Raw genomic sequence first — 19,105 nt, forward strand, 5'->3', positions numbered from 1 at the left:
GTCTTTCTGCACTTCCTTTCTGTCTTTCAGGGAAAATGTATATCCTAAATAATCAGGCTAGTATTAAAGTTTATGCAGCTTGCTCTATCTAAGAGAGAAGGGCCCTTCACAACTGCAAGATTTTCTAAACCAGTCCATTTTTAACTGCTTAAGTAGAAGTTTTAATACTTCTTCAAAGGGTTTTCTGCTTCTTAGGCATAATTCCCATGTTGCAATCTATAAGCAACTCCCGGTCATGCGAGAGTAATGCAAGCTCCCCTTCTTTTCTTGGAGAAGGAGGAAAAGGAGTTGAGCTGGCTGGACTGAGCAGAAGAACTGGAAGCCTGTTACCAGCCTCAGGAAAAAGATCCACAGAAAAAGGGCTGAGCAACCAAGTTTACAGAAAAGATTCAGGACAGCTATTGAATCTGCTTGTTCAAAATTTCCTGCTCTGCTTGGGTAGAAAATAGAGAGAGAGAGATTTACATTAAAGAGAGAAGGGAGGTGGGTTCTCTGGATATTAATCATCCCAATTTACTTTGACTCAAATAAACCTTCCTCCTTACCTTTTGGAAAGAGCACACACTGCTGTCATGACAGCCATAAATATAAAAGGGCTGCATGGATATTTAATGGTTTATTATATTAACCTTATAAACCAATTACTGAGACTAACAGCAGCCTGCAGCTGATACACAGATTTCGCATGAATTAAAAGTCAGAGAAATGTCATAATGTAAGAAGTCTTCAAGGAGAGGTATTCTGGGCTGAACAGTTAAGTTTTGAGCTTCACTAGCAATAGACCTCATGCAGGTCAGAAAGGAGAAAGGAGAAAATTACAAAAGAGAGAAAAAGCAAAGTGATAAACAGGGGAAATTTTCATTTATCACACTCTCAAATTTCCATTTGTTTTTCTTGCTAGTGCAAACCTTTTTTTAATAAGCTAAACCTGAATATTTCATTCAAGCTATTTAGTTCATAGCTACTGTTATCTAATACGTATAACCACATCCTGGAAATTAGGGTCTTGAATCATCTGTTGCTGGAGAAGACTTTTACACTCTCTGACGCTCTCAGTAGTGCAGTCAGAGCTCAGGCAGAGACATTAGGACACAGATCCTCCACATCGCGTGCAAGTGTCTCGTTTTCCAGTTGGTGGTTACAGGAAAGGACAACTCTTCCACCTCCATACTGCGATTCTGGCCCATTGTTTCTGTGTCTTTTGTACCAATGCCTGAAAACAGAACATTTCAGAAATACCGAAGCAGTTTTTCTAAATATTAGCAAAATATGCTGCTTCCACTTTCCAAAATATTTTTGACATTTTTAGAAGTCTGCTTTGACATCCCTGTTTTTTTTTTTATATTTTCTGTTTGGCCAAAACTGAGTGTTGCTTTCTACCCAAATTCACAAGTAATTTTTGCTTCAAGTTCCTATGGTGCATGCGTGATGTAAGGTGGCTGATGACTCTCATATCCCACAGTGTTCGCAGACATGTGGCGGTGGTGTTCAGAAGCGAGATACTCTTTGTAAGCAGCGCCTGGCAGATGGAAGCTTGTTAGAGCTCCCAGAAACCTTCTGCTCCACACCAAGGCCAGTTACTCAACAAGTCTGCAAAAATGAGGATTGTCCCAATGAGTGGCTTCTCTCTGACTGGACACAGGTATATTATTTGTATGCATGAGTATTGTGCTGTTCTCGGTGATGAAGTTCCTTGGTCACTTGGGATAAAGGAGCCAAATGAGCTCAGACTGCACAAAGCATATTATGCACAGTTTTGTCCTGTAATCTGTGTTTATCATCCTGGTAGGGGATGTGATCACTAGCTCAATGTTCCTCTTTGGAGATTGCCGTCCTAGATGTGGTTTAGCCATTCAGCCAAACCATTAAGACCTCCCTTCTGGCATAAACACAAGCCATGCTCAAAACAATAAATCCCTGCCTCTGTCTATGCCTATGCTTATGTTCATCCAAGGCACCAACGAAGAGTAATATTTACTCCCCCAAGCTAAATGCTTTTTCTTCCCAAAGCCTGGCTGTTCTGATGTCAATAGTCTTTTCCTCTTGGGGCCACTCCAACCTTTCTCTATGATACAGAGAACAGAACGGAGGGATTCCTGCAGCCTTATGTAGGCACATCATTATAGACACCAAGCCTCTCTCATTCTAGGACACTGCTTTTGCAATGTTAGCTAGCTACTTCCTTCTTTCAGTTTAGGAATAGCAAAACAAACTCACTCTGATGAAGTCTCTTACACTTCCCCAGGCTTCCTTTCTGGCCCCATATGGCTTAAGAAAAATTCACTTCATATTTATGACATTACAACTGAAAATATAATTTGACCTTTTAATGCCAGTAAGCATGAAAATCATTCCCCATCATGCACCATCTCTGCCACCACTCTCCCAGTTCTCTTTCATGGAAAGAAGTGGGAATTGTTGTAATTGTGAAAGAAACACCAGTCACCTCATGGAGCTGTCCCACCTGCACCCTGTTGATCTGTCTTGACATTTTACTTAAACAAGTGGATGTCCTCATGAAGTCTGCTGCCAGCAGACACATAGCCATTCTGGCAGTGAAGATGGTAATTCTATTCCCAATCTGGTCTCCTTCACAAGAATTTGGTACGTGGTTTGTGTAGACATCCATACAACTCACATTTCTGCATATCGGCACTTATTAAAATCAAATCTGACTTCACTCTTTCCTCCCCGTTTTACTTGAAAGCTAACATGTTTCTATTCTTCTTACCTTTAGTGTCTTTTCCCCCCCTCACTTCACCTTCAATTCCCATTACTACATGTGTGCACCTACATGTAACAGAAGAGCATGTGTACTTTTGTGCTAACAACTTCACAGGGCTCCACCCGCTTTCCAGCACCTTTACAGACTACTCCCTGGGTCCCAGTGCAATGGCACTGCCTGTATTCTCACTTTCTGTGATGCTGTATACATAAATATGAAATAAAATAGGCATGCTGAATTCCGTCGAACAGCGCCCACCTGTGCATCAAGCACCACAGTCTGGTATTTAGAGGGTTTATACTCTTTTGTGTAAGCCATGTGTGGTAGCCACATTCCAGCAGACACAGACATACGGAAGCAAAGTGCAAAGACAAGCTTTGTACACCATCTGAGAGGAAGAAAGTGCTAAAGGGAGTGTTGGAAGATTCAACACCTCAAAGGATAGAAAACACCCGATGTTTCGTCTCCCTGCTATGCCTACACTGTTTGTAACTGAATGGCCAGGTCCTTCTCTGCTTTATTCTACCGCTGTAACTGATCTGTGCCGTGGTATGAGTATGCAAGGTGGATATGGGAGGTGAAATGATGCGTGTGTCAAGGAGCACCCTCTCGCTTTTAACATACCTTGTTGCTAATGTTTCTCCTTCTGTTCCTAGTGTTCAGTGAGCTGTGGAGAGGGCACCCAGAGTCGAAATGCCATTTGCAGAAAGATGTTGAAAAACGGGGAATCTGTCATCATCAATTCCTCACTGTGCCCACCTTTGCCATTCTCGTCCCTGATCAGGCCCTGTGCGCTAGGCACATGTGCAAGTAAGTGGGAAAGGTGCTTGGGAGTGTCTGGAGAAAGAGGGCTTGGGTATCCATCACTAAGAAATCCATGCTCTCACCTGCACCGTAACCTTCTTTTGCACTAGTTTTACTCAGTCTTGCAGAGTAGCTGCTGCTGCTGAGTTTTTCTGTCTGTGAACAAGTATGCTTTGTTTAGCAATAAGGCAAGTCAGTGGACCAGAACTATCAATTTTACTGTTGGAGCTGGGTCTGAGCCAATGTGCTGGAAGGGAGCTACTAGTTTCTGGAAGAACTGGCTCAAAATTCTGACCAAAATCTAGATCTAAATTTCGCAACTGGAATGCAGAGGCTCAGAGATACAGCACAACAGCCTGAAGGCAGCTGCAAATAAGCTCTCCTAGAACAGCTGCAAAGAAAATGGTTGGTAAGGGATTTTGTTGAGGAACATTTAAAAACATATTATTTCATTGTGTCACTCGGAGCCCTCTGTGACCTGGGATTTCTAATGAACCATGCAACATAAGTTAGATGCATTTTATGTTGATATTACATGCATTTGTTGTTGCCCTTCACAAGAGCAGTAGTCTCCCTGAATACCCTTCCCTCACTTGCAGTAAGCCAACTTCATATGTGGAAGTTCAAAAGTCAGCCTAGCTTCAGCTTAAAGCTGACTATGAACTCTGAAACTGCTAAATGTTGGGTATATCAGGAGAAAAGAAGACCTGACATCCAGAACCAAAGTTGGGACCAAATGTTGCATGGTATTTACTCATAATATACATACGCTGCTTTATTTAGTGCCTCATAACAAAGATCTCTGTCATAGAGGTCTGGAAACTGGAAGAACACGCTGAAATAGTGCATTTTAATAGTATTTACCATGTTTTTAAGCCTAATGCAGGCATTTGTTCTGTTCAACGTTACTCCCTGAGGTAGCACCACTTTCACTCTTCCTTACCAGTGTGAGCCACAAGATCATGTTGCCTTTGAGGGTTTGGGTGGTACATGCTTCTCTTTTCAATGTATTTTTTAAGCAACAATCTTCATTTAAATACTGTTGCAACAAAAACTACATTTCCACTCAAGTTTTCTCCCTCCCATGAAGCTTTTGTTCCTGCCTCTTTGGTTTCTGCATGTACCCTGGGTGGGACTACTTTTGCATTCCTAAAGTGCACCTCGTTATTCTTTTTATTTTGATTGCTCCAATGTACTGTTCAGCAGCTGGTGGCCAGTTTCTCCCATTACTGTCTAATGGGTTGAATGCTGGCAGCATCAAAGTAAGCTGCTTGGTTTTTTAATGGTATCGCATACTAATAGTATTAATGGTATTTCAGGGCACAACAGGCCAGCTCATAAGCAAAGCCCCCATATTATGGCCGTAAAGAAAGTTTACATCCAGACAAGGAAGCAGAAGAAGCTACACTTCATTGTGGGTGGCTATGCCTACCTACTGCCCAAAACCTCCATTATTCTCCGATGCCCTACAAGGAGGTTCCGGAAATCAATGATCACTTGGGAGAAGGATGACAAGAGGCTCGTCAGCTCAGCTCACATCACTGTTGCACCCTATGGGTACATGAAAATCCATCGTTTGAAGCCTTCAGACACTGGGACATACACCTGCATAGCAGGGCCAGCCCAAGAGCATTTTGTAATTAAACTAATTGGAAGCAATAGGAAGATCATTACTGGGCAGCCAACTGGTATTAGGGAGGAAGAGGCAATGAGAAAGGCCAGCTTAAATGAAGCCTTGCGAACACAGGAGAAACATATTAATGGGATTCTCTTCAATGGGAGCAAGGCTGAAAAGCGAGGGCACCTTGTTGACCCCAGCAACTGGTATGATGATATTGTCTCAAGGCTGCTACAGCACAGGGGCTGGCCAGGGGAAAATCTGGAGTCCTGGGAAGCCCAGGAGTCCACAGAGAGAAACACATCCTCAGAGGAGGACCAGAGCAGGGAGTATAGCCTGCCATTTACTATGGTCACAGAGCAGAAACGTTTGGATGATATCATAAGGAACTTGTCTCAACAACCTGAGGAGCTTAAAGATGTCTACACTGAGCAGCTTGTTGTGCAGCTGGCTCACGAGGTTTTCAAGAGCCACCTGGAGCACCAGGAATCTGTCCTCAAAGCATCAAGACGAAAAGTAGATTCATCCTCGGTGGAGTACCCTCTCCACAGACATGTTTCTGGATTTACCAGCTCCCTGAGGACATCATCTGCTGAAGCATACGTTCCCACCTCTGTAGACCTACCAAATGGTTTGCGCAGACCTCATCAAAAGCCTGCCATCCTCCGAAAGATTTCAGCAGCACAACAGCTTTCTGCTTCAGAGGTTGTCACCCACCTGGGACAGACAGTGGTCCTAGCCAGTGGTACGCTGAGCGTGCTACTTCACTGCGAAGCAGTGGGAAACCCAAAGCCCACCATCAGCTGGGCTAAGAATGGAGAGGAGGTGAAATACAATGATAGGTAAAACACATTATTTAACTTTTGAGAAAATAATTGATATTTTACAAAGCCTTTAAACCTTCTTTGTTTTTTTTCCCATTCGGTTTGGCTGAAATAGCATTAAATGCTGTGTGGTATTTTTGAATTATCAGGCAACTATGTGTGCTCAAAACTTCTATCGTTAAGACTCAGGGAAGTACAGTTTATTTACTAGTTAGTAGCATTATTCACTGACAACTCTTCTTAAAGGTTAAGGCAGTTTCCACTTTATGGACTTCTTTCTGTACTCATCACTTACGGTTCCTCCAGGTTGGTGGGTGGTGAGGAAATGAGCAGTGGTCTGGGATTCAGAGATACTCAGCAGCTGTAACTTTGGAGTTAATGGAAGTTTAGAAATCATGGTGTGTATATAAAAATTGAGTTGTGGATGTTTTGCTGGGTTCTTAAACAGCAGTATTCTGATTTTTGTCTTAGAATGCTCTTGCTGGCTACCAGTCAGCTGTGTAAATGAAAGCCGCAGTTTAAGCAGTCTCACAGTGTACTGCTGTAAACTGCGCAACCATCTGCATGTGGTGGTGTTTGCTATGCTTGAGCTGCCTTGCAACTCTGCAGATTGTCGTCTTCACACTTTGCCAGCCACTGAATGGAGAAGAGAAACCAGCTTTCCAGACGACCTCTGTCTTAATGGGAATAAGAAAATTAATATAGGTGGGCCTTCCTGTACCAGCATCACAGAGAGATACTTTTGGTGAGGAAGGTCGGAGAGTTGTGCTGAAATCCCTCAGCTCATGCCTTACTGAGTGTACTGAGATTACAGTTGTGTCTTGTTTGTATTGTGATTTTTAGAGTGTAGGCTGCTGGTTTGAGGTTGGTTGATAGCTACCTATATTGTTTATTGCCTAATACTGAGATTAAAGGCACTCTCATGCATTGTGGCTGTGGATTTTTTTCTGGACTGGTCATGTCGCAAGGACTGGCTGTGTTCCCATTGCCTCCTTCCATGAGCTGTGCCATCTACCTAGAAGTATTTATGACTCCTACTATATGGCTCCACTTGCAAAAATTAATTTCTTTAGCTTTAGTCTAGGTACTGTCACAAAAACATACGACACAGGCCCCAGAAAAGCGTTGGTTTTCAGTTACTCAATAGAATGAAAACATATGATGCAAAAAGCTGCAGCAGTTGAAAGTATCTGTGTGGTTCCAGTAAAAGATCCTTGTCTTGAGTCTGCATATTCAGCCTGAGTGCATGAATGTCCATACTCTGTCCTAAGGTTAAAGTGTCAGGTTAACATCAGCATGGGTGCTGAGTGCAATTTCAGAGACTGCTGGTATCTATACCAATGTCTGGAGACTTCTGTAAATTACAGAAAAATGTTTTATTTCGAAGAAAATTCAGATTAGCTTCCTTAGGAATCAATTTAAAAAGTGAAAAATCTTTGAGGGATTTATGCATTGTTAGTAAGCCTTCCAAGTATACTGTAATTTCCATGACTGCGAACCTGTTGGTACTAGATAACTCAACTTTTCTAGAGCAGAAATGTATTTTATAAATGGACACGAAGCAGAATGTAAACAGTAGGTGATACAGATTTAGGTGCTTGTGAGGTGCCATATGAATTAGTCACCGATATAGGTCCTGTAAAATACATTTTTGTCTCGGAGACAATGCAGTGTGGAGCAACCGAGATGAGACTGATTAAACATTAAGCTGTATAGCTTTAAGTCTATAAACGAGATTCTGAAGACATGCTGCTGACAGAAAGAATTGCTACAGCTGGTATTTTTTTCACCACTGACAAGCAACTCAATACCTAACAAAAATAGCAATCTACGAGCAAATAGGGAATCCAGCCAAAATCATTCTATACAAAGAGGGATAATAAAGATCTACTTTCAAGAAAAGCAGCTATGCCAAATTGTGACACGCAAATAACAGAAAGAATTATTGAAAAGAAGGGGACGTTAGCTTTGTTTCTAGAGAAGGACATTAAAACTTGGATTGAAAAAACAGGAAGATGGAGCTACATTGGCAGTTTATTTTTTTTAATGGCAGGTATGTACCTAGCCTGTTTCTGTCTCTAAAAATATTTGTGCTGGATCTTGAGGTGACTTAAACTGACAAAGAGAGATTTATATCAGCAGAGTTGATTAACAACACACAGATGATGATCCCCTGTGTTTTACAAGGTGCAATATTAAGCAAGCTCTTTCCTCAACCTGAAGGTGAAAGAATCATTTCTAAAAACTTTTTCCAGGGTGTTGTAGGTGTTAGTTTGACATAGGACTGACTGACTGACCAGCCTACATACTACATTTGCACACATGCAGGCGGAACACACGCAACTTTTAACTGTTGTATGCCAGTATAATTTGGGACAAATTCTGGAGCTCTAATGAATTCTGTGTAGAGATTGAACCAGTCAGTGTTAAACTAAAAAAATTACGTGTGATATACTCATGTATGCTAACACTAGTCTTGTAAGTAAAGAAACTTATTAGTTGCTGGCACTGTTAGCAGTGGCTAACTAGGAGTCTGCTTTGTTTATGACTAAGTGGTAAGAAATAAAAGATCCTTGAAGGCTGAAGTGGGGAGGGAATTCTTTCAACCACTGGGGTTTTTTTGCTGTGCAAGCGAAGATGCAATTTAAAAATGGTTAATGTTTGTTTTGCAAATGTGCATTTTTCCAGGCGCTTGCAAAACTTGGTTCACAAAAGGCAGCTTTTTCCTTTTATTAATAATTATTATTATTACTCAAAAAAGAGTCAAAAAAGAATTTTAACTCTGGATCTTTTTTCGATAATAGATTTTGATGGGTGGCCCTAATCTGGTTTGTTTTAGAGATCTACCACCCACAGTGCTATGCAAGATCAAGTATCTGCTGTTTTTTGGTCCATGAGACAACAGTTTTCATTGGGGGGCTGGGAGTGGAAAGAAACTCATCATTTCCAGGATCTGTGAGCAGACTTTTATTGCATGTGTTTTACAGGCGTATCCCTCCCCCACTTTCACCCTTGTCACCGTCAATCACAGCCTCAACTAAGAGTATATGTACAACAGCTGCTGCAAGTTGCTGATGAGAAAAGTAATTTGTCATTAGGTTAGCTAAAAAATTAGGAGAAAGAAACATTAATGATCAAACACATTGTTCTGAAAATAAGGGAACATAAGCATTGACAAGAGCCCATGGACTGAATTCTTGCTTAAACAGGTATACGTCAGGACATGATGGAGTTTTACCTGCAAAACCAGACTGTGAAAAGAAGCAGCTCATAAGAGCTCTAAGGCCAAATTCATCCCATTTAAACATGGGCAGTACACTGAGATCATGGTAGGCTCCTCTCACTAGCAGAGGAAAGAAAAGTTGGTTCAGCCCAAGGAGGAGCTGAGTGTTCCTCTCTGTTTTCACTGACTGTTAGGGGAACAGCGAGACTGCTGAGTTTGTACAAAGTGCCCAGCAATCAAAGAATTTGGAGTCTGTTTCAGGCTTTGACACTGAGCCTGTGGTTCACTTCCCTTCTTTCTGCCTAGCTTCAGCGGGCTTCGTGATTTTTCCATTGCAATAATTAGGTTTTTTTCTGTACTATCGCTACGCCTACTTTGCAGAACTGGGAGCCCGGGCAGCTGGGCAACTCATTCAACATCATACAGGAAGTGACACAGCAGAGGAGGAGTTTTCACAAACCATGGGCACATGTCCGAAGTACTGAGCAATCTTTCTCTAATACACAAATCAGTAGTAGTAGAACTGTGAATGAGACTAAAACTTAGTTTAAGTGATCACAGCTTACAGTCTCAATGTAAGACTTACAGGCCTGAAGGCCTGTACTGTAAAAAAATCCAACAAACCTAAACCTGAAAAAATCCCAGTAAATGGATTTGTTCTCGCACAAACTAAAAGACTATTACATCTTTCTTTCTGCTTTACTCCAGGATATTACTTCAGCCTGATGACTCCTTGCAGATTCTAGCACCCGTGGAAGCTGATGTGGGTTTCTATGCTTGCAATGCATCCAGTGCCCTGGGATCTGACACTGTCTCCATTGCTGTCACTCTAGCAGGTAGTAGCTCGCTCTCTGTGATTGCAAGATGGTCCCTTCCACTCCTGTGATCCTGGACAGAAATCGATCGTGGGGGAACAGATGGCTGTGGATGCTGGGTGGGCAAGGGCTGTGGGATGCTGGGTCAACAGAGGTACGCTGGTGAAAACACAGAGTACGAACTCTGAAAAACCCTGAGGCACAGTCTAACTTTCACAGACAGTCTGTGATATTTGTGGATTTCTGCAAGATGTCAATGCTTTTTCTCACTTGCTGCATCTGCTGTGCTCTCAAGACAGTGCTCATCCTGGTTATTCACAGCCTGTACGGGCAGCGCAGCCCAAGCATCCCAGTTCATATGCTTCTTTTTAAACCTATCACTGATCTCCTGAAGTCTAACAGACTGATCGAAGGACTTTTTCAGATGCACATTAGGCAAACCTGAAAAACACCAGAGCTGAAGAGATAGCCCTTTTCAGGATCAAGCGCCGTATCATATTCGATCCATTGTGGCACAAGCATGGCTGACACTGTTTCAATTGCTGGCAAATACAGGTTCATGAAACATTACCTGCTATGTTTATATTTCTCTAGTAACAGTTGAGTTCTAAAGCAGACTAAATATCCTTTGTTAGTTTAGATTTCCTTTCTAAAGAAAACTCACACAAATAAAAGCCAAAGGAACTGGGAGGTAGTGCACGAACCCAGCTTCTTCAAGGTTTGTTGGTAGGCAATGTCAGGAGGCTCGCAACCACATCACGACTAGTAGAAGGACAGAGCGGCAAACATGAATAGGAGCTGTTGAGTAAGATGAAGGGACAGAAGAGGCAGCTAAGGACCGTGATGAGGCAAAGAGGTCTTAGAGAAGGAGGATCCTATTTATCACAAAGGCAAAAGGGAACACGTTAGGAATGCTAGAGAGCTTATTGATTTTTCAGACCTCTCTATTTCACTGTTCCAGAATGTGGAAGCACTTGGAGGCCTCCAGAGTGTGGGCACTTACCATCCGATGCTGATGGATCCATGTATGATTAGAGGAAGGAATAGCTGTTGATGTGTTTGATTTTTTTATAGTGAAAAGTCTAAGAGTGCAGCAATGGCCAAGCAGTGAGGCTCTGATGATCAATAAACCAACTGTAGAGAGACCTTGTCTGTCCCCTAGAAGGGGAAGAGCCGAATCCCCCAAGGTGGAAAAGAAAGATCTGCATCACAGCTACCTATTATATGTAGGCAAAAACAAAGAGACTGATCGTTTTTACACTACTGCAGATCAGAAATGTCTTTGCTGAACCCTGAGCAGCAGGGCAGTAGTGTTGCTGCTAAGACAGTATAGTGTTTTATACGGAGCAACTCCACAGTAAACCTCATGTTGCACCAGCAAGAAGCTGAACATGAGATTAAAAAATCATCAGTCAAAACTGCTGTTCTGTCCATATTGCTCCAGTGAGTTTAAAAGCCATGGTCTTTGTACAACATAATTTGTGGAGGCAGTTTTGCATAAAGCCGTAGAAAAATAAACAGAGCATTAGGTATACATGTGGCACAGGAGGGCTATTAGCTTTTTGATTATAATTAATAATCAAGGCTGTAGCTTAACCTTTTTAGATGAATTAACATTCATGCATCCCAGACTCAAGTTGAACTCTGCTTAGGGACTGGTATACATTTCCATCTCACATCCAAGCAAAGAGCGGAACATCTTATAAAATAAGGCCATAAATATCAAAATGAGATACTGAGCAGTTTTTGGAACAAAGCAACAAACTTTTTGGCATAATGGAAGTACTTTCTCCATAAAAACTGGAAAGCTGAGACCATCTTTAGAGGGATTAGGAGTGGGGCTGAAAGCATATTTCATTGAAGAATTTTCTGATTAGTTTAACACATGCATGGAAAAAAAAGACAGTGGAATATGCTTCCATTTTTCTCAATGGTTTGCTACTCGTTTATGGGTTGAACGGCTAATAGATTTTTTTTTAATCTTTTGATGAGATTGTGGAAACCAATCAGGAAAATAAAAGGTTGATGGATAGCTGAAGAATTTTTGTTTCTTTTCTTTAGGCTTTGCATCAAAAGCTTTTGGAGATATTTCAACAGTAAAATGTAGTATTTTACTTTGTTATTCTTAGACATTAAAAGGACCAAAATAAAAAAAAATAAAAAAAAGCCCAAACTAATATGGTAGGAATTCCAGGGCAGGAATTCCAGATGAAAGGCATCCTTTAAAAACCCTGGAAATGTAGCTATATAGAGGAATTTATAGTTAGGGCTGAATTAAATTTTCAGGATTCTCCATGAGCTCAGTGAAACCAAATTCTTTTTCTCACCTCTATATTTTCTTCCTTGGTCACCTCCGGATTAACACACAAATGAAGCCAGTGGTAGACATTAGCCTAAAACTGCAGTTTCTGGAGGCAAATGACAATATCTGAACCTGTTCTGGTTATGACCACTTATTTAAAGGGGAAAAAACGTGTTTGTAGGCTTTTTGAATAAAGATGAGTTTGAAGGTACAGCACCCAGTTCAAAACACCCAAGCCCCATATCATTTAAAGTGATGTTGTCATGTTCTGCCCCCTCTGGCCGTCATCCTGCCTGCAAAGCATTTTGGCTGGGAGAGACAGCTGCCTTAACCCAGCTCTGTCAGCTCTGCAGCTTCACTCCCCCCTCTCAGAGCTAAGCCCAAGTATCTCTGAACTGCTTTGTGTCATGCAGGCATGACTTTACAGTGCTCTACAAAAGGAGTTGCAGAAGGCTCCTCAAGCCCCTGATGGATAACTCCATAGCTAATCCCACACAGACAGGCACAACAGCCCTCGCTGGCTGTCACCGGTGTTAGGAAGCCCACTGAAAACAATTTGAAAAGTTTGTTGTGGGGAAAGCAGGTATCTTTTTAGAGATAATGTTAATGCATAACACCGTTACTACAGGCTTCAGATAAAACAAAACAGGTTATCTGATAGAAAGGAGCTTGTTTATGTCCCTCATCTTCTTACACCAGCCATTATGGGAAAACTTTCTGGTTATGGCCTGATCTTCCCAATCCCAGTGTTTCCGCTGTAGGTTAAAGAAGACATGATCAATGTTGCTCTACAGCAGGTTGCTTTAAACCTCTTGCACTATTAGTGCGTCAGTGGCCATCACTCCGGCTTCTTTTTCCTATGTTTGGCCTTTGGCAAAGGGTGGTATTTTGGTTGCAGTACCAGGCAAGCCTCTCTCTGCAGCCCCAATTGTACTGGTGTTTATTGATTCAGCTGGTTCTCATGTGTGCCCCACATGGTTTTAATGCTCTTCTGCCTCTGCTCTAAGCATGCTTTTTCATTCTCCGAGACAACTTTTCCCATGGAATTTGGTGACACTGTAATATTATAAAGAGCAGGTGGCCTCACACTGCAGCATTTTACCTTATCCACCTGTCCCGTGTAGGTACTTTCACAAAGAGTGTCCCAGGCCATCTGTCCCATGCAAGTCCAGTGTGCTTGGTCTGATAAACTCTGGTGCTTCTTTTATACAGGAAAGCCGCTGATAAAGGCATCAAGAGCTACTGTGATCAACACTGAATCGCCTGCTGTCACTGTTGATATTGGAAGCACAGTGAAAACCATCCAGAGAGCAAACATTACCATTAGCTGCCAGGTTGCAGGTGAGAAATTCCTTGGTCTCCCACACGCTTCAGCTCTAAATTTCTGTAGGATTCTTTGCTAAATTGGTGTCTCCAGGTGCAGCTGGGTGAAACTGCAAGATTTTCCTAGAACTAAGGCAAACTTCACTGCTTCCACTAATTCTTAGCAAAAAAATTGTCCTCTTTTTGTCAATACCAATGAAAAAAGTGTAGTGGCATAAGAAAATTGGGCTAGGACAATATGACAGGCATCTTTGTTAGAGACAGCTATGATGTGGATACAACATAACTGATACACATTCCTGCCTGTTAGGGACGTTTGGTGAGAATACACAAGCATGGACTGACTCATTTCCTTATTGATGGGGTTTTCAAAGTCCACTCCGGTTAGTTCCTTCTTTTTCTGCCAAACTCTGTTTTTTCAAATTAATGGTATGTTAGCACATTCTTTTTCTGATTTTTCTTTTTTTATCTTGGGAGTGCAGGAATTCAGAGGAATTCTGCTGAAACAGGCTTCTCCCTGAAACTGTTTTCCAGCCAGAGACTGAATGTCCCTCAGTCTTACAATGTCCACTTGTCTCTTTCCAATGGTGACAAAAAAAGGTTAACCTTATCTGTGTGTTGCAGTCCTATGGTCGTTGGTGGGAATAGTGTTGGTATGGGAGGAGGGGTGGGGGAAGAGAGAGCTGGGAAATCTCTAAAGACCCAGGGCCAGCCCTTTGGTTCATTTCACTTTCACGTATAGTATGAGAGTGAACGGGAGGGGAAGGGATCAGCTTATAAAGCACAAAGCGAGCCATGCTGAGTGTTATACAAATATCTGCGGTCAAAACTTGTATGAAGTCCCTTAGACCCTTGCTTTAGCTTCTTGTCCCTAGCAGCTACTTCAGATGACTCCAAATAAGCATCTGCACTGCAAATATACAAATGTCCTGCTTTTTTTACACTTACTGCTCACTTTAAGCACTTAGTTGTTTTCAGTTTTCCTTCTTCAAGTGTTGCCAACCACACCCCTATACAAATTCTTAAGTGAAAAGAGTATCTGGCTCAAAATTCAGTGCTTGGTCATCTGTCGTTTAGCAAAGCATGCACAATAGCTGTGCCAACAGCTATTATTATTAATTACTCTCAGTGGGATTAATAAAAGAAAAATACAGTGTCATTTTTCCTAGTGGTTAATGCAGGAGTAAAATCAGTAATCCTATTGCCCTCTCAACACAGGCAATAGACACTCCCTTGCAAGGAGACTCATGTCCAGTGTCTTTCAAGGAAGAAGGATATGAAAGCTGTACTCTTTTTTCCCCAGGCCCTTGCATGGCACGGCGTGAAAGAGACAAGTATTATATGAACATAAATTATTTTGGATTTCTCTCTCTGGGCTCTCTCAGCTGCAGATGAGGAGGCACAGAATGCGTAGACAGTGATTGCTGATTTAAGAAGTGCAGCCGTTTCCCTTCAGTATAAAGACATCATGAAGAGAACAGGACGTGGCTGAGCAAAGTTGTCACAGTTCTTATGGTGTCAGAAAACTACAGGAGGGGAGCACAGCATGGTCAGGGGCACAGACTCAGTGCCTTTTCTGAGAGGAAAATAATCTCTAGCAATTTTATGAAGTCTACCTACTATGACAATGTATGTCCACAATGGCAAATTTTTGCAGTGTCACAGCAGCATCGCTGTCTTCTCTACCAGAAGAAGGCTTTTTGCTATCTACAGGCATTATTGTACTTCTGATACAGAATAAATTTGCTTAAATCATAATTTTCTTCATGTTTATCTTCTGCTACTGCCTCCACGGAAAATGTCAACTATATTTGACACCAGAGATTAATACCGTTGAAATTACGGTGAAGCCATAAACCAAGAGCTGTGGTGTGACAGAGGGAATAAGAGAGTGATTAATGAGGGCAAAACTATTTTATAGGCATTAGAAATGCATTTTATAGGCATTATTTTCATACAAACAGTGTTAATAATTCAACATCAATTTTTAAAAAAGCTACATATGGGAAAAGATCCAGGAACAGAGTGATTTCTATCAGCTGTCTCACCTACACCTGGAAAATATACCATCTCATAAAAGCTGTTAAAGAAAATTACAATAAATATAATTTTTCTTCTAATGTAAGCACAATTTTTTTTGGTTTAGCATCAGGCTTGTGATTATTCAATCTTTTAATATATTTTTGGTAATTCTACTTAGAATAATCAATTCCAAGAAGAAGAGTAACATGCACTATTGATGCAGTCATCAAACGTGTCATATCCTAGTTACTTCTTCAGAGTAGATGAACTTTACGGCTATGTCATTTGCCAAAGTTCCCCAGAAGTGCCTATCAAACCATAGTAAGTTAATGCACAATGGTTAATGCAATAACAACTGATAATAAAAAAGAAATTAGAGTGTGAGAATGAAGTTAACATAATTAGAAAGGAAATGAACATCCAGAAATTATGTGGAGGCTTACCTAGATGAAAAAACTCTTCACAGAAGTTTCTTTTTCCTTCTAGTACTTTCCCTCTAGTGATTTCAAGATGCCCTGAGCCAGCACAGCAACTGAGAGTTGTTCCAAATCAGAATTTGGTGCCTATTAATCTTATCATTATAAGCTATGTTGCTATCACTGTGCTGTATAGTCTGTAGTATGGGACCATGCATGTATTGGATCTTGGTGTCTTGGCTCATACAGGGACGCGTCTTTACTGAGAGTCAGCAGGACAGCAGAATAAATATTTGTAAGAAAAATATTAAGTATGAGGATCAGTTATGACATTTTCTAAAGCTGCTCTTGCTGTCAAGGGACAGGAATATACACTTGCTGCTGACAGGTGTTGATAAGCCTGGAGAAGGTTTCTTAAAAACAAGAGATAATGAAAGAGAACATTCCCAGAGACTAGGGAGTAATTATATATTGCTCTTTAACTTCTTATGAACGGCACAGGCACTGTCAAAATCTATGCTCTTAGCTGAAATCTATAGATATTAACTGTAAGACAAGGGAAAACAAAATCTTTCTGGATGCATTAGAGTTTAATTGGCCCCTGATACAAATTATGTCAGGATGAAACTCTAATTTGGTTATACCGCAAAGATGGTGTTGTGGTTTTGTTCAAGCTTGAATATCAGCCTTATTTCACTTGACATAACTTTGTTACTTTGTCTATAGAGGTGAAATAATATTTTTTAAACATAGTTAGTTGATTGTGGTCATACCCAGAGTTCTCCAAAACTAATCCTAAGGGAAGTCCCATCCAAAAGTCACTGAGGAGTCTTGCAGATGTCTGTGACTTCCAGCTGGAGGATTTTCTCCAAGCTTCAGAAAACGAGCAGCATTTCTGGCGTGGGCAATTTCATTGCTGTGGGCAATTTTACTTCCAAATGGGATGTGGGAGCAATTTGGATCACATCAATGTCACTAGGAAGCTTTCTGTTGACTTCAGCACTTAAGCTGTACAGGTATTCATTCAGAAGCCTCAACCAATCTGGCCCAAGCTGCTATTGAAAATACAGTTGGACGTGAAAGGAGGAACTAATTTAAAAAATCTATTCTTAGGACATTTCTGCATGGTACCCTTCAGGCCATAAGACTTCTAACAGAGGCACCTGCCTGCAAAGTGTCATGTATCGTTAGTCACTGTTGAGTCAGAACAGGTTTGGAAGAGTGACTTAAAATATACTACCATCCTGCCCTGTATATCCCTCGCTCTCTGGTGTTTCAGCTTGCAGCTTTTTCCGCTCTCCTAAATATTTCTTTCCTCTGTATTTCATCTATATGCTAGCGGTTATCTTTTTCTAGTTCTTACCTTGCTTTGTGACTAGTTCATCAACTGTACCAGAATCTGACATGCAAGTCACTATTTCAAGAATATTGTGGCATTGGAAACAAGACACCACTGCTAGATCCTTATATGGCTACGCTTCCTTTCCCCAAAAGCTCCTGGTTTAGCAAAAGTGTCTTGATCAGCATGCACAGTTCTGCTTGCTGCCATATCCCAGGTAGCCTTTTTGTGTTGGATACACACACAGTGATGGAGGGGAAAGCTGAAGAAGAATAGGCTTGGATAACTATTCACCACGTAAAGTCTTGCCTGCCCAGCAAAGTGAGTTTTGTTTCCAGCTGGCACCTCTCAGACTTTCAGTCTCTGTGATTGTTTCTGCCAGGCAAACACACTCAGCGCTCTGTCCTCTGTCATTCACCAACACAATTGATTGAAATGCTCTTGCTACCCCTTGTGGCAACGCTGCGCAATGATGTGTTGGCTCATCCCTGTGCTGGCTGCCTCTTATTCCTGTCTTGAGGCTTATACATGTCACTAAAGGTGGAAGCACAAAGGAAAATGAAGCTGCTGCTCACTGACACATACTGCTAAACCAAACTGTAGGAACAGCTGTACAGGTTAGTTTCAAAAAATCTCCTGTTAGTGTGGAAACTTCACATTAAAGGCAGAGGAAGAACACACTTTGTAGAGCAGCAGTCAGAAAAAGGTTTTTGTAGAGCTGCTGGGCTTTTTGTAGGTACACTGCACTTCTACAAGACTTAGCAGTAATACCTCAACATTAAGGGTTCTTACTTTTAACCCCTTGTTGCATCTGCTAGTGAAGTGTATTCAAGAGGAATCTGCCTTTCTGGACTAAGATTAGCAGAGCAGCTGTCTGCAAGAAGCAAATTAGTTTTGTCTGTTTCTTTGTATTAAATTATTTATTTTATTTGAGTCTCTACTCTTGAGGACTGTGGTCATATGAAATCCTCATTGTCCCTTTCCCTTTTTCTTTACCTTTCTCAGCACTCCTCATCCCTTCCTCTTCTCCCACTATTTGCACTTATCTTCCTTTATTTTCAAGAAATACTTGAAAGATCTGCCCAATTTTGATCTTCAAAACAAAGAAAGATGAGCCCTGGTTAGAATTGGAGAAAGATGTTTCATCTTATAATCTTGTAATTGTTTATTTCTGAGGTACATTTCTTGATACTTCCATGCCTCAGTTTGTCAATAGCCATAATGTGAAAACCTGTGCATTCTAAGTAGCTTAGGCTACAAGAGAGAGTGGAACTTCCCTTCACTAGGGTGGCATTGGGAGGACAAGCGCTGGGATATGAGTGTCAGGGACTGCAGAATTGGAAGAGTCTTCATTTTCTCTCCTTTGCTCTTCAGAGCTCAACTCTCAAACTTCCTTTCCCCGCAATGGAAACACAATAAACACACAGGCTTGAATAAACTCAAGGGCTGGGGTTGTTTGCTACTCAGCGGTTGTCTGAGATCCCCTAAGGACTCTGCCTCGATGCTCTGGAAAAAATCAGAGTGAGGTTTTAAGTGGTGGTCGGCCCACCCATGCCACATAGGTCAAAGAGTAGCAGCCAGATGGAGAGCTGTGCACTGGTCCTATGCCAGCGCGGGGGTCAGAAACAGGCCAACAGCCCACCCTTTTAAAAAAGCTGAGTTGTAGCAACACAAACAAGGGTAAGCCTTTGGAA

The 19,105-nt window shown here is 41.5% G+C and overlaps 1 protein-coding gene across 2 annotated transcripts in view; it reads left to right on the top strand.

Moving 5' to 3' along the window:
- ADAMTSL1 (ADAMTS like 1) overlaps window positions 1–19,105 on the top strand; it is a 470,647-nt gene that overhangs the window by 420,709 nt on the left and 30,833 nt on the right. For both annotated transcript variants that reach the window (XM_074570361.1, XM_074570362.1), the window contains 5 exons: window positions 1,463–1,642; window positions 3,382–3,535; window positions 4,849–5,989; window positions 9,903–10,030; window positions 13,524–13,652. In XM_074570361.1, the coding sequence (XP_074426462.1) occupies window positions 1,463–1,642; window positions 3,382–3,535; window positions 4,849–5,989; window positions 9,903–10,030; window positions 13,524–13,652 (1,732 nt within the window). The remainder of the gene's footprint in view (window positions 1–1,462; window positions 1,643–3,381; window positions 3,536–4,848; window positions 5,990–9,902; window positions 10,031–13,523; window positions 13,653–19,105) is intronic.

The sequence above is a fragment of the Larus michahellis genome, chromosome Z (genome assembly GCF_964199755.1).
Source record: "Larus michahellis chromosome Z, bLarMic1.1, whole genome shotgun sequence".
Taxonomy (NCBI): Eukaryota; Metazoa; Chordata; class Aves; order Charadriiformes; family Laridae; genus Larus; species Larus michahellis.